Genomic DNA, 15880 nt, shown 5'->3' with positions numbered 1-15880 from the left:
GTTACATTTGAGGCTGTTACGGGTCCTCCATAACTTGTGAGATGGACGTTGAGGAAAGATTTTGAAGAGCGAGGTGAAGGTGAGGGCTGGGGTGAGCAGAGGCATAAGAGGCAAAAAAACCAATGAACCTGGGGGCTCCCGGCATTCCGGTCCTCTGCTCAATAGAAAAGCCCTGCCTGCGCGAACAAGAGCAGCCTGTGTGTCTGCTGAGCTGGAGGGGACCCCCCCTGTCCTCCCTGGGCTCCCATCTCATCTTGCACATGAACAAACACTGATCAAGCGCTGTGGACTAGAATGATTTGTTTTCTTCTCATTCAGCATCTGAGAGAGGGACACTGTTTTTATATCCTCTCCAAGGACAGCTTTTTAAATCCTACACTCTGGATTATGCAATGGAAAATTCTGTCCACCAATAAATCTGGTCCTAGCTGTCATGACCCAGAGCTTATTTGTCTCAGTTTGGGTGAAAATGGATTTTGAAGGATTCGGGATTTTTCACTGAAGAGAAATCCCTCTCTTATATTAGACTCGATTTTATGCTGCATGAAAATTCACTGTGTCAGTTCCTTGGCTTCACTAATAAAACTACCCCTAATTTTTCTGCTTTCTGTCCAATGGATTCCTTCTCTGTCTCCAGTAGCTCTTTATATTTCCTGTCTCCTCATTAGAGTCCTTTGATCCTTAACCCTCCCTTGCTCTTCCCTCTCACTTTTTTCCCACAGGCCAATCCATCCAGACAACGGCCAGTCTCCTCTCTCAAAGTGTGGTTATCCAAGTGTAAAAGACAACTCATGATTGCTATGTCCTTTTGATGTACTGATCCCTCTGCCATTACATACTGACTTTTTTGTTCCTTGATGCAGTTTTTTTTTTGATACTTTTATTTATTTTTTATTTTTTTATGTGGTACTGGGGAATGAACCCAGTGCCTCACGCATACTAGGCAAGCACTCTAACCACTGAGCAACAACCCCAGCCCACCCCCCACCCCCCACCCCCGCTTGATGCAGTTTTTGACTTAAAAGTCCACTTTTCTGTTTTCCATTCACACGATTTTCCCCCCATTCCTTCCTTTTCAGTATGTGTATTCCTAAAGCTGAAGTGATTCTCCTATAGGGGCAGAGAGTTATTATTTTTTAATCCATTCATTCATCCTGTGCCTTTTGATTGGAAAATTCAATCAGTTTACATTCAAAGTAATTACTTAGGGGCCAACACTTACTATTGCCAGTTTGTTCATTGTTTTCTTGCATTTTGTAGATCCATTGTTACTTTCCTCTTTCCTTACTGCCTTTTTTTTAAATCTGATAATCTTCTTTAGTGATATGCTTTGATTCCCTTTTTTTTTTAACCTGTTTTATATCTACTATAGATTTTTGCTTTGTGGCCATCATGAGGTTTGAATAGAACATCTTACTGTTAAAACATTCTATATACACCACCATGACATTATTAAGATATTCTGAACTAGACTCTATAATCACCTTTACCAGTGAGTTTTATGTTTTCATGTTTTTCATGTGAGGAATTAGTTAGCATGCTTTTGTTTCAGCTTGAAGAATTCTCTTCAAGTTGAACTCCCTCAACTTTTACTTGGGATTTTCTTTCTTTCTTCTTTTAAATTTTCATTTATGAAGGATAGCTTTTCTGGGTGAAGTATTTTTTAAAATTATTTTTGTAGTTGTTTCAATTTTATGTGGTGCTAAGGACCAAACCCAGTGCTTCACTCACACATGCTAGGCAAGTGCTCTGCCACTGAGCTACAGCCCGTCATCTTCAATACAGATGAAGTATTCTTGGTGAGCAGTTTTTGTTTTTGTTTTTTTACTTTTCACATTTTCAAAGAACATCCCATTCTCTTGGCCTGCAAGGCTTCTGCTGAGAAATCTAACAGCCTCTGAAGTTCCTTTGTCTGTGATAAGCCTCTTTTACTGCTTTTGAAATTCTTTTTAAAAGTTTGAGTACAATGTGTCTTGGCAAAGTCTTATTTGGGTTGAACCTGATTTCGGACCTTTAGGCTTCACGTAGTTGGATGTCCATATCTCTTTCACACTTGGAAAAATTTCAGACTGTTTTTCTTTAAATAATTAGCTTTCTGACCACTTTTCTTTCTCCACTCCTTTATAATTCCCCAAAAGGGGGAAAAAAAAAAAGTCAGCTTTCTTGAAGATGTTACATGAATCCTGTAGCTTCTTGTCATTCCTTTTCATGTTTTTGCTCTCTTTCTGCCTGGTCAAGTCTGCTGTTGACACTCATGACATTTTTCCTTTCATCTACTGTATTCATCAGTTGCAAAATTCTATTCTTTTTAATGATTTCTATCTGTGAAACATCTTGTTTTACTTATTCCATTTTAGACTTGAGTTGCATGTCTCCTCATGTAGCTTTGCTGAGTTTCCTTAAACAATTATTTTTCCCTGGGTTTAATCCCTAGCAGTCTAAATAAATAAAGACAACTAGTTTTGATTCCTAGTCAGGTAATTTATAAACTTAATTTCTTTAGTTACTGAAATATTGTGTTCTTTTGTGATATCATGTTTCCCTGATTTGGGGGGAGGGAGGTTCTTTGAAGTCTTAGTTGCTGTCTCTGCATTTGAAGAGGTAATCACTCCTTCAGTCTTTACTATCTTGGGAGAGAAATGCCTTTACCAACCAGCCTGACTAGGGATTCTGTGACTCTTTCAGACATTTGCTAGGGATTTGCCTGCTCTACACCTATTCTCAAGATTGTATGTCTTCCCTTAATCCTGCAAAGCCAGGTGAGGTGCTCAGAACTTCCTGTTTGTTTTCCCTAGGGTGGCTCCTTAAAAATTTCAAGTGCCTTCTTCTTCCAATGCTGCAGAGCCGAGCCAGGACCTGCAGAAGATACCTGCAGTCACTATTTATAGGGGTATGTTCAGGGAGCCGGCCTTGAGAGAAGAGAGGGTGAGATGTACACAGTATTTGGGGTGACCATAGTCTACATGGCAAGAGGGTGGTCCATAGCAAAGCCTCCCAAGTGGTTTGTGTGTATAGTGATTAATGTGCAGAGCGGTTAATGTGTTCCATGGCCTTTCTTCTTTGAGTCTGGCTTTTCCCAACACTGGGCCATATTAATCACCTTAGTCTTCTGGTTGGGACAAGAAATAAGTAGCCCTCTTGGAAAGCATCCCATACAGCTGGGGGAAACAGGTGTTCATGCTTTCATTTTCCTGAGAGAAATCCCAGAGTGACAGTTTCTCTGGGCACTGAGTTGTGCCACTTAGAGGATGTGGTCATGTGGCTAATGTGAAATTGCTCTTCTTACTTTCTTCAATGCATCTATTCTCAGATCTTTCGCTCAAACTCTGTGTTTAAATCTCTACACTGAACTTTTGGACACCCACAAATTTACTCCTGTCCGTGGGTAGTTATTGAAATCAATGCTTTTGCAGGAGGATGACAACAGGAAGATCCTCTTCTGCCATCTTGCTGACCTCACTTTCTGAAGTTATTTGTAAATGAATAAAATCTGTTGGTTTGTTTTAGTCCTGACCTTGGTGGATTTTGTTTCCTCGTGTTCCATAAACTACCTCTTTCCCTCCTCAGGCTATCCTGAAATCTTATAATCCCTTTCCACTCCTTGTGAATAACTTAGCACCAGAACTTTTTTTCTAAAAAGGCAAACAACATTAACATTAAAAAAATAAATTTATTGAGTCTGAAATAATGAAGAATAAGCAAAAAGATAAACTGTACAAAGAGCAAAAATTAGAACATGAATAATGACATAAAACACAGGCATTCTTCTAGCTATTGCACACAAACATATTTTACACACAAATATATTTTCAAAAACATTTCTCCAACATTCTGAAAAGGCAAAAGCTATATTTGCAATATCTATAAACACCACAGCTTTTGAAACCATCACTTTTTTCCTAAAATCATTTGATTGAAATTTATACAGAAGATGATCACCTATTTCATTTTGCAAAATTATAACATTCTCGTTTGACACATCTTAGAAATTTTCACTCAAAACACAGAAAAGCTCTCAATTCATTGTGGATTCTGTCACATCTTTTTTTGCCCCTTTTCTAAACAAGGAAAAAATATACAACACATATGTGTACACTTTTCAGAAAGAAAGTATTCCAACTTTTATCAATAATTTGTTCAAAACCTTAGGAACTCAGTAAATTTATTTTAAATACAGACAATTTCAAAATAGAAACAATTATTTGGGAGTGGGTATCCTAAAATATTTTTGGCAATTTTAACCTATGATGTAAATATCAAAAGAAGCTACTTACTGATCAGGCCTATTCTGCCTGACCTTCTGCCTGACCTACTGCAGAGGCTAAAAACAGATTTGAAAGTCCCTTGTTTCCACCAACAATCATCAAAGACATTTTTCTCTGGTTAGACTTGTTTTACTCCATGATGAATGATATTTAATATTTTAAAAAGATCTTTGAAATCAAAGTGAGGGCTAGGGATGTGGCTCAATCGGTAACGCACTCACCTGGCATGCGCGGGGCACTGGGTTCGATCCCCAGCACCACATAAAAATAAAAAAAAAATAAAGATTTTTGTGTCCACTGAAAACTGAAAAATAAATATTAAAAAATTCTCTCTCTCTCTCTCTCTCTCTCTCTTTAAAAAAAGAAAAGAAAAAATCAAAGTGAATACATTCATTTCATGGATCAGGAAAATGCCACCCAGAGAGGTTAAACAACTTGTCCAGAGTGACAATGACAAACAGAAGCAGATCTGGGACACAGAACCAGAGTTTTTGATTCTTAGCTATGTTGTTTTGATAACACATTCTCTCGGGTCAGATTCCACACAATTCATAGTCATTTGATTACAGAGATCATAAACCAATGCATATATTTCACTTAAATCAAAACTGTTATTCACTTCAAGCATATTCATCACATGATCAGCTTTTTTGTGTATATGGGCATAATGTAAAAATTATGGTTGATAAACGGCATTACTGTAAAGACAGTCCCTATAAGCTTGAGTCAGGACATCAACAACATTTAAACTCACTGTAAACAAAACACAGTGGTAGGCACTGTGGAAACACATTTGGTCCTATTCTCCTTACCCTGAGCTTGTAAAAGAGCAGACTGTTTCAACAGAGTGATGACTACACACACTCTGTGATGAAGAAAAGAATCCGCTCCCTCAGCACATCAATGGAATGTGTGCCTGGGCACAGTATTCCTCAAAGGAGAATGGTCATAAAAATGACACTGAAAAATTAGAGCTGTTAGCATCTAAGAGGTCTCCACTACATGGGGACACCCGGGCTATCTGAAGTTATTATAGATTTCCTTATCTTAGGAATCTTCAAGGCAAAAATATAGGATGTGATACAAGAAATCATGAGATAACCAGTAACACATATGATAAAATTTTCTTGCTAGAAAGTTATATATTGAAAATAAGAAGAGAGTAAAAAAGGACACTGGGTATAAAACTACTCTGTTTCAAGGGATACTAAAAAATATAGTGTCAGCATTTATTCATGATAAGAAGGCAGCACAGAAAAGAACTCAAGTGCCTGTGTCTGAACTCCTTAGCTTAATTAGAGCATGATTCTTAGACCAAGGTTATGGTAGCATCTGCACACGGAACAGTTTTTATGGTCATTGACAGTTACTGTTACAACACTTTGTAACAATATAAGAAATGGGAAGGGATCTTAGCAGTCTTCTGGATGCCAGATCCCAATACTGTCCTTCAGTGGGTTAGGAGCATCATGTTGGTATATTGCATTCACTGTGGTGGCCCGGATAGCTGGTCAGCACAGTAGAAAGGTAGCTAGTTAGGAATAGATTGTGTATTTGGTCCCACTGAATATTTTTTATATAAACTATATGTACATTTATATGCATTACGAGGACAAGACTCCCATATTATCATTTTAGAAAGTCTTTTAAGCTTCCATTGTTTACAAGAAAAACACTTTTGAAAGAATAAATATCAAGAAGTTTACTTTCAGACATGATGTATGACTGAAAATGAACACTATTTAGGTAAATGGTAGTGTTAAACATGATGCAGAGCAAAAATATTTTAAGCAAGATATTACTTAAATTAACCAGCAAAACAACAACCATTTGTTCACAGTTCATACAGTAATTTTCAAGTAAATATCCATTTCCACCGCTAATAAACCCAGCTTTACTGTCCATATATCTTTCCAAAGATCATCAGGCTGTATCCCAATTTCTGAGGGACAGTAACTTTTTCTTTCAACTTCAAATTGATGATTCTGGCTGGTTGGATAATATAACCGTTTTTGGTTTTTGATCTACGGGACTATCAACTGGCACCTGTAAACAGAATCAGAATATAAAAAATGTATAGCACCTGGCATATGCTATTTCAGCAGATCAACAGTTGACTGTCTAAATAAAAATAGTTTCACACTTATTCTCTGAACACTTTTCTCTATAATATAATCATAATGAATATTACTTACAGCTTTAATTTCAACATTCGTAATTCCTATATTTATGTTGTGTCTTCTCAGATCAGACTTGATTAATGCTGAAACAGAGAAGCATCAATGGAGTTACAATAAATTTTTTGTGGATATATTTTTCTTCAAGCAACACAGTCTTTTTGGGCATCATCAAAAAATTTAACACCTTAATTAATTATCAAAATATTTAGCACAATATTAATGCCTTAATAGTCAATAAAATCCTTGTATCCTGACAAAACAGCTAAGACTTTAACTTATTTAATAAGTCATTCATTAGTGAACAAAATAGGGGATTTGAGGAACAAAAGATAAAAAGAACTTTCATTTTCCTAAAGGATTCTCTGAACTAAGGAAATATAGACATGTACATAACCATAACATTGCATGACTACTGTGATGTCGCAGAAACAAACAAGGGGGAGGGAAAGCACAGGAGAAAATGTTCCCACGTCAGTCCGAGGAAACCAGAAGGCCTGCCAGAGGAGACACCCTTGAATTACATCTTTGAAAATCAGCAGGAACTTGTCAAGCAGACAAGGGGGAGAGGAAGGCATAAAAGCAACATAAATAAAGGGAGCAGGGCAGGAAGAGCACAGCCTATTCTGGACACCACAGGTAGTTTGGGATCACTGGGGAATCAAGCACAAGAGGGAGTGGGAGGATATGATAGGTGTCAGGTACACCGTGTGAAGAGCCAACATTGCATCTGAGTAGGGCAGTGGCACCACCAGACCTGTGCATTAGGGAGCACAACTGGACAGCAATATAGAGGCTGTTATAATCAGCAACAAGACAAGAGGCAGGAAGCCAGCCAAGAGGTTAGCCGGCTGAGAGACAGTAATTGCCTGAATGGAAAGAATGATAATATTAGTGATAAGTTAAAGAGACATTTTAGAAAAGAACAAGTAAGGGGCTGGAGTTGTGGCTCAGTGGTAGAGCGTTTGCCTAGCATGCATGAGGCACTAGATTCGATCCCCAGCACCACATAAAAAAAACTAAACAAAATAAAGATATTGAAAAGAGAAAGAAAGAAAAGAACAAGTAAGTTATTTTTTAAGATATAAAAAATGGTGGTAAGTTGGGGGATTGAGTGACTTCAGAGTTTTCTTGCTTCTGTTATAAAATAGATGACAGCAGTAGTTATTGAAATTGAAAAATAAAAGAATCGGTGTGATAGGAAGAAGGTAAATTCCGTTCTGGGCAAGTTGAGTAGAAGACGTCCATGGTACGTCCAGGTCAGATGATGTGATTGGATGTGTTGACCTAAAATACAACAGAGGTCAGGGACTGAAGATGCAGATTTGTAAGTTACTAGTGTTACAGTGGTAGTAAAAGCCATGAACTAAACAAAAAGAATGTAAAATAAGAAAAAAGATAAAAGTATGTGTCAGTTCAGTAATTTCACTAGTCATAAAGCAAAGTAGAAATAAAAGATGAAGGTAAGATTATTTTACTTTCAGTGCTCTAAAAGTTAGCCCAATGCTTCCATTGATATCTTTCCTGTATCAATTTACTTTTCATCTGTGTCTTTGTATTAAAAGTGGATTTGGTTGGTACATGCCTGTAAAAAGTTCAAAATTCATGCAAAATCATCTCCACTTTAAGTACATGTATGAAGACACAACTTTACTTTGTGTACAACCAGAGATATGAAAAACTGTGCTCTATATGGGGAATCAAGCACAAGAGGGAGTGGGAGGATATAATTCATTCTGCTATCATATATAACAAATTATAATTGAATTATAATTCATTCTGCTATCATATATAACAAATTAAAGTTAAAAAAAAAATATATATATATATATATATATATATACACACACACACACACATATATAAAATTACCTCCATTGGTTGAAATACACGTTTAAATGTTGTAAACCACAGTTGCCCTACTGCACTATGGAGCACCCCTGCACCTGTTAACCTCCTCCACCTACTTCAGCCCTCACAGCATCCATTATTCTATTTGGGGGGAGAGAACTGGGGATTGAATCCAGGGGCACTGGGCCACATCCCAGCCCTTTTTTGTATTTTATCTAGAGACAGGGTCTCACTGAGTTGATTAGTACCTTGCTTTTGCTGAGGCTGGCTTTGAACTCGTGATCCTCCTGCCTCAGCCTTCCAATCTACTACTAATGAGATCAACTTTTTTAACTTCCACATGTGAGAGAACATGAGCTATCTGTCTCTCTGTGCCTGACTTACTTCACTTAAAAATGTCCTCCAGTTCCATCCATATTGCCACAAAAGGATTTCATTCTTTTTATTACTGAATAATATCCCACGTGGTATATCTGCCATATTTTCTTTATCTACTCATCTACGGATGGAGACCTAGGTTGATTCCATATCATGGATATTGAATGGTGTTGTAATAAACCTACAGGGTTTTTTGTTTGTTTGTTTGTTTGTTTTTGATGCACTGGTTTCCTTTCCTTTGGATATATACTCCGCAGCAGAACTGCTTAACAACATAGTAGTTCTGTTTCTATTATTTTGAGGAATACCATACTGTTTTCCATAATTTAATTCTCACCAACAATGCATGAGAGGTCTCTTTTCTCCACATCCCTGTCCACATTTTTTATTATTATTTTTTGCCATTATGATAAAAGCCACTCAACTGGGGTGAGATGGCCTGTCATTATGGTACAAACTCACATTTCCCTGCTGACCAGTGCTGGGCATTTTTTCCATACACTTGGCCATTTGTGTATCTTCTTTTGAGACATGTCTATTCTAATCATTTACCCATTTAAAAACTGGATTGTTATTGTGCTGTTGAATTTAGTTCCTTCTGCCCATTAATCCCTTGTCAGATCAACAGTGTGTAAATATCTTCCCCCATTCTGTAAGCACTGCTGGACAGGAAGCCTTTTAGTTGATGTGATCCCACCTGTCAATTCTTTTTGCTGCCTATGTTTTTGGGGTCATATCCAAAGAATCTGTGCCCAGACTAATGTCATAAAGTGTTTCCTTCTTATAGTTTCATATTTTGGGGTCTTAAATTTAAGACTTCAATCCACCTTTCGTTGATTTTTGTATATGGTGAGAGGATTCTACTGTCATTCTTCTGGATATGGACATTGTGTTTTCTCAACATTTATTGAAGAGACTTTCTTTTCTCCACTGTATGTTCCTACTCCCTTTGTTGAAATTCGGTTATTTATATAGATCACAGAATTACTTCTAGGTTCTCTATTCTGTTCCATGGTTTACGTGTCTATTTTTATGCCAGTATCCTGCTTAGTTTCCATGGCTTTGTAGAATGGTTTGAAGTCAGGTATCGAATGTCTCCAGTTTTGCTCTTTTTGTTCAGTATTGCCTTGGCTATTTAGGGTTCCATATGAATTTCAGAAGCATTTTTTTTCCTTCCACATTTCTGGGAAGAATACCGTTGGCTGTTTGATAGGCTGCATTAAATTCATAGATTTTTTGGATAGTATAAACATTTTAATTTAACAATGTGAATTCTTCCAATCCGTGAACATCTTTGGGTTGTCTAATTGAATTTCCTTTGAGTTTCATGGATCTGGATGTCCACCTCTTTCCTAAGACTTAGTAAGTTTTTAGCGATGCTTCCTCAGCCCCTCTCCATTTCTCCAACCTCTGGCACTCCCATAATGGGGACATTTATTCACTTAACGGTAACCTATCAGTCCCGTGGGCTTTCCTTGCCCTTTTTCATTCATTTTGTTTTTCTGAACGAGTTAGTTTTAATTCCTTCTTCCGATTCATTTAGCCTATCAACTATATTTATTATTTCATTCATTGAATTATTTGGCTACAAGATTTCTGTTTGGTTCTTTTTTTACAGTATCTTTTTTGGTGAATTTCTCCTTCTATGAATGGTTTTCCTTATTTTATTAAACTGTTAGTTTGTATTCTCCCGTGTCTCACTCAGCTTCCTTCAGACCATTATTTTGAATTCCTTTTCAGACATTTTCATAAATTTCCTTGTCTTTGGGGTCTATTTACTAGAGAACTACTGTGCACCCCTGATGGTTTCAGGTTTCCTTGCTTCTCCATGTTTCTTATGTCCCCGGTTTTATATCTGTGCAACTAGTGCCATAGTCGCCGCCTCCAACTTTATGGAATCGTGTTGTTGTTAGGGAGAGGCTTTTTCATGTGGTGGATGCTATGGTTTCAATCGGGTGTGGTGTCAGCTTTGATTCTGGGCAGATTCAGTAGTGTTCTCTGTGCAGTTTCTTCAGCTGTATTTCTTGTCAGCCATGTCTGTGGTTCTGTATTGTGGCTGAGGCTGCAGGTGCTTGTACTGTGGTAGTGTGGCAAGGTGCTGCGGTAGTGTGGTCAGGCTGGTATCTGTTCTTCAGTGGTTGGGTTGCCATCTGCCTGGTTGCTGGGCTGGGCATCAGTGCAGGCAGATGTGGGGGCTACAGGCTTTGTGTTGGCTTCTCTGTGCTAGTCTGTCTATTCCCTGGGGGATGGGGCACTGCACTGGTTTAGATGTCTGGGTCTTGGCACTGCTGTTGCCATGATGACTCCACAGTGCCAGCATGGTGAAATGACAGAGGAGTCTCAAGAACGGAGGTGTGCTGTGGCAACTAACCCCTAGGGTGGGATGCACTCTAGCAGTGGGACCAGGTTCAAGGTGGTGCCAAGTTGTAGCAGGGTGGATCACGGGGCTGGAAGGTGTACAACACTGGCTCTAACCGTGTGGCAAGACAGCCACGTGAACTATGGCAACTTTAAACTCTGTTCAGAGTCTGTGAGGTCCACAGGAGTCATCTGCAGGAACAATGGGGACCTACATGGTTCTGGAGCTTATCTTTTCCCAATAAAGGTAAGTCCGTCCTGGCTCCAAGTCCATCTGGGCAGATAAGACAGGGTAAGGGAGGCAGGAGGCCGCGCTGTCCTCTTTCTCCCACTCCACAGTGACCCTCCACTGTGCTGCCACTTCAGTGCACTTCCTTAATCACTCCTGTGGGTCATAGCTGTTTATCATTTGCCATGGTCCTTATTTGTGAAGGCGATAAGTGATAGGCTACTCTACTTGCTAACAGGGTGACAGAGATTTAAACACAGAAACATGGAAAAGTAAGGAAACGTGAAACCCTCAAGGATGCTTAATATTCTCTAATAATGAACCTCAAAGAAAATGTAATTCATCAAGTATCTGAAAAGGAATTCAAAAGAACGATCTGAAGGAAGCTCAGAGACAAGAGAATACAAACAATTCAATAAAATCAGGAAAACAATTCATAGCCTCAAGGAGGAAGTCAATAAAAGATCTATTTTGGTCTTTCTGCTTTTCAGTTTTGAAGGTGTATACTGACATATTCTCAAATCCAGAAATTCTTTCTTTAGCTATATCCAGTCTATGATAATTCCAGAGACATTCTGCACTCCGTCACCATGTTTTCAATCTCTAGCATATTTTGGTTTCTTAGAATGTCCTCCTTTGCGTTTATAATGCTCACCTGTTCTTGAAAGCTGTCGACTTCATCCACTGTGGTCTGTGGCATATCACTGACGTGTTGTAACCTCCCACTCTGATTAATTCCACATCCACACTGTATTTGAGTATGGCAGTACTTGCTCTGTTTCTTCAAGTTGCTTTTTTTTGGGGGGGTGGGGGGGTAGCAGGGATCAAACTCAGGGGCACTCGACCACTGAGCCATATCCCCAGACCTATTTTGTATTTTATTTAGAGACAGGGTCTCACTGAGTTGCTTAGTGCCTTGCCATTGCTGAGGAGAGCTTTGAACCTCAATTCTCCTGCCTCAGCCTCCGGAGCCACTGGGATTATAGGCGTGCACCACTGCACACGGCTTCAAGTTGCTTTTTGCCTTGGAGTGCCTTTTGATTTTTTTTCTTCATCGTCATTCGTGATAAACTGGATTCAAAAGGGCGGCTGTAAAAGACCCACAGTAATGTGGTGGTAAGGTGCGGGGGAGGGGAAGCATATGTTTTCCTATAATGAGGCCAGTGCTTCTGGATTGTGAACTTCACAAATGTTGCTCAATCCTCCCCTCACCAGGTGGGACAGGGTGACTGGAGGGGGTCTAGAGTTGTATATTTTCCTTCTTCCATTGGGAAGGCTGGAGTGGGCAGGATTTGGGTATTTACCTCTCCCCAGGTCAGTCAGATTCTATGATAAATCACAGCAGATTACAACAGTTCCTTCTGAGGGCATATCTTGTTATGAGTAGAATGCTCCAGGTGTTTTCCAAAATATGGTTCCTTTTCTCTTCCTGCAGAAGCAGGAGTACAATTGCAAAAGCCTGTGGGCCTCATGAGTAGGTTCCCACAGGATCTCAGAGTTGTCCACACTGAGCCTCCAGCACCTCAGCAACCCCAGCTCTGGTTTCCTACCCCAGCAATGGTTTCCGCTCCTGGGTTCTATTTGAGTAAACCGTAGTTCTCTCTGTCTGTTGGTCTCTCCAATATTGGAGGCAATGGTTGTATGATAACTTCACTTCTTTTAATGGATCCAAAAAGAGAGTGATTTTTCAGTTTGTTCAGTTTTTAAATTGTTGTTAGTGTAGAGAGGCAACCTTCAAATTTCTCACATGTCAGGCTAGAAACTGGAAGTCCGTGTTTCCCTTGAAATCCACATTGTCCCTTTTCATCCTGCTTCATTACTGGTATCAGTATTTTAGAAAGCCCATCAAGGTCTCTCCAGTTTTAAAATACTCAACACATGAGAGAAATTAATTAGCACGTTAGATGGTAAAGGCATTTAATGTAAAACTAATTTCAAAGACGTTTTGTCATTTCTACATGAAATTTTTCAGGCATGATTTGCTTGAATTAACATTCATGAATCTAATAAAAAAATGTCAAAGGGAGTACAAAATTATTTTTCATGCACTCTATTTGATAGATGCATGGTACTTGCCTGGAAATTAAGAACCAATAAGGAATTACTTATAACAGATATTTCATGTTAATTAACTGAAGATAACAAGGGATAATGGAGGGGGGGAAACTGTGTAATAGGAATGTTTTTTCTTTGAGAAAACGCTCTTTGAGCACACATGAATGATAGTAATCTTAGATGGTTGTGTATATTCAAAATAAATATTTACCACAGGTAAGACTTCAGACTGAAGCTTTCAAAAAGAATGATCAGGTATGCCAACAAACATAAAAAGAAACTTTGATTCATGAGATTATATCCTCAAATTAAGTTACAAACAAATTGTTTGTAATTTTTTGACTATCCTTAGCCACTGTTTCTTGTCTTGGTAAAGGGATACAGGAAGAAATTCACAAAGTGAAATAGCAGTCAAAGTCAACCTGGTCCTGGAAATACTGCTGAACATGAGGTCTGCTTCCAAAGCCACCGTCACATCTGTTATGTGCCCGGGCAAGCTATGGATAAAAGTTCTTTAAATTCTCTTTCTCTGGAAATGGGACACTATTCTCTTTCCTGCACATGTCTATGTGGTTATACCTAAAAACTGAAAGAACTAGCCAACCATTCGATGTCATTTCTACAACTTCCATGATTCTTACCATTGCTACTACATTACAATAACATGTATAAGGCATTCTCTAGGTGTCAGACACCATCCTGGGAGCTTCTCATGAACCACCTTAGTTAATCCTTACAGTGACCCTACACTGCAGGCTTTTAATACTCTATTCCTATATGAATGAGAAAAGGGGGACTTGAGAGGTTGTAATATTATGAGATGGATCTAGCAATCTATGTCTATATATTCATATCTCTATCTATGTATTGTTTTGTTTTGTTTACCATGGTTTCTGATACCCAACTCCCTCTCCAAGGCAGGACATAGAAACTAGAATTTCTCTTCCCCAAGGTGGATCAGAGAAACCCTAATCTCCCCACCTTTTTGACTTTGAGTCTGACCTACCCTTGATAATAAGTCATTGACCTTCCTCATTCCAGAGGGCTCCTGTCCTGTGCCCTAGAGAGAGGACTGCTGTACAAAGGCCAAGAAGAATCTGAACAGACAGGCCTTGCTGGGTTTCCCCACCCAGTCTATTAGCAATCATGGCTGTACAATAAAGGCTCTATAAAACCCCCAAGGTACAGGATTTGGGGAGCTTCAGAAAGCTCATATGGAGAGTCACAGGAAGACAAATAAGAACTCATGAGCCAGGAGGGTGGCACACTACCTCCATGGGGACAAAGGCTCCAGTGCACAGGACCCTTCCAGACCTTACCCTGTGATATCTCTTCATCTGGCTGCCTATTTGTATGCTTCATTAACTCAGTAAATGTAAGTATAGTGTTTCTCTGAGTCCTGTGAGCTGTCTTAGGAACTTAGTAGAATTTGAGGAGAGGGTTGTGGAGATCCCTGACTGTCCTAAGGTTCTGGAAAAGCAGATCTGTGACGAGGTTTAAGTAGGGAGAGTTCGGGGGACTGAACCCTCAACCTGTGAGCTCTTATGCTCTCCCCAGGTAGAGAGTGTCAGAACTGGTCTCAGAGGACTCCCAGCTGCTGTTCACTGCTGAACTGCTTGGTTGCTGGTAGGAAGAAATCTGACCCCCTCCTATGGTCACAGCAGTGACCTATGCTGTGAATGTTCATTAGGAGAGTCTGAGCTGATGCTGGTTTTCCTGTCTACAGACTTGGAGAGGTTAAGTAACGCCTAAGGAGGTTTCACTCAACTCCAGGTCTTCTCTATGCGTCTTAAAATGGATTTGTTTTCTGTGAACAGTAACTGTAATGATTTTGAAAAATTTAAAACAAATTAACAGATTTTATTGTTGTCATTTTAGAGTAGGGATTGAATCCAGGGGCATTTTACCACTGAGCCCCATCTCCAATCCTTTTTACCTTTTTATTTTGAGACAGTCTCGCTAAGTTACTGAGGCTGACCTAGAACTTGTGATCCTCCTGCCTCAGCCTTCAGAGTTTCTGGAATGACAGTCATGCGCCACCACACCCAGCAAAACAAATTAATACATTTATATTTAGAAGAAAATAATTTCCTGATTTCTTATCTCATTTTTAACCCTTGAATTCTGCAAAGCCCTTAAGAAGCAATATACATGAAAATTTAATTAAAAACACAACACAACACCCTAAGTACCTGTTAAAATGATGCCTAAAAACATCCAGAAACAAAGGAAAATGTTTCCTGCCTTAGGACCATGGTCTGTTGTGAGCTTTCCTTGAGCCAAGGTGAACAAAATCCCAAACACCTAAAATAAAATAAGAGAAATAATTAAGTTTGCTTCTTTCAAGTGTACATTTTGGGGCTGGGGATTTAGCTCAGTTGGTAGAGTGCTTGCCTTGCATGCACAAGGCCCTGGGTTCAATCCCTAGCACCAAAAAAGAAAAAAAAAAAAAAGTATATTTTTTTCCCCCAGAACTTTTAAAACTCATCTTCTTCATATGGTTTGGCTTCTAGAAATAGTCACTGAAAAATGAGATTGTTAAAAGAAAAACTATGGTCAAACTTAAT

At 39.0% G+C, this 15880-nt stretch overlaps 1 protein-coding gene across 1 annotated transcript in view; it reads right to left on the bottom strand.

Moving 5' to 3' along the window:
- Positions 1-3650: 3650 nt before the first annotated feature.
- The window catches only part of Flvcr1 (FLVCR choline and heme transporter 1), a 34617-nt gene continuing 22387 nt past the window's right edge, over positions 3651-15880 (bottom strand). The window contains exons 8-10 of the mRNA XM_046438453.2: positions 15506-15617; positions 6461-6528; positions 3651-6311 (exon numbers count right to left, since the gene is read on the bottom strand). Coding sequence (XP_046294409.1) covers positions 6237-6311; positions 6461-6528; positions 15506-15617 — 255 coding nt within the window. The 3' untranslated portion in view covers positions 3651-6236. The remainder of the gene's footprint in view (positions 6312-6460; positions 6529-15505; positions 15618-15880) is intronic.

Source organism: Marmota monax, unplaced genomic scaffold (genome assembly GCF_021218885.2).
Source record: "Marmota monax isolate L192 unplaced genomic scaffold, Marmota_monax_Labrador192_F-V1.1 WCK01_AAM20220418_F8-fsc00118, whole genome shotgun sequence".
Classification (NCBI taxonomy): Eukaryota; Metazoa; Chordata; class Mammalia; order Rodentia; family Sciuridae; genus Marmota; species Marmota monax.
Note: the sequence above shows the minus strand (reverse complement) of the source record. Positions and strands in the feature narration are given on the sequence as shown.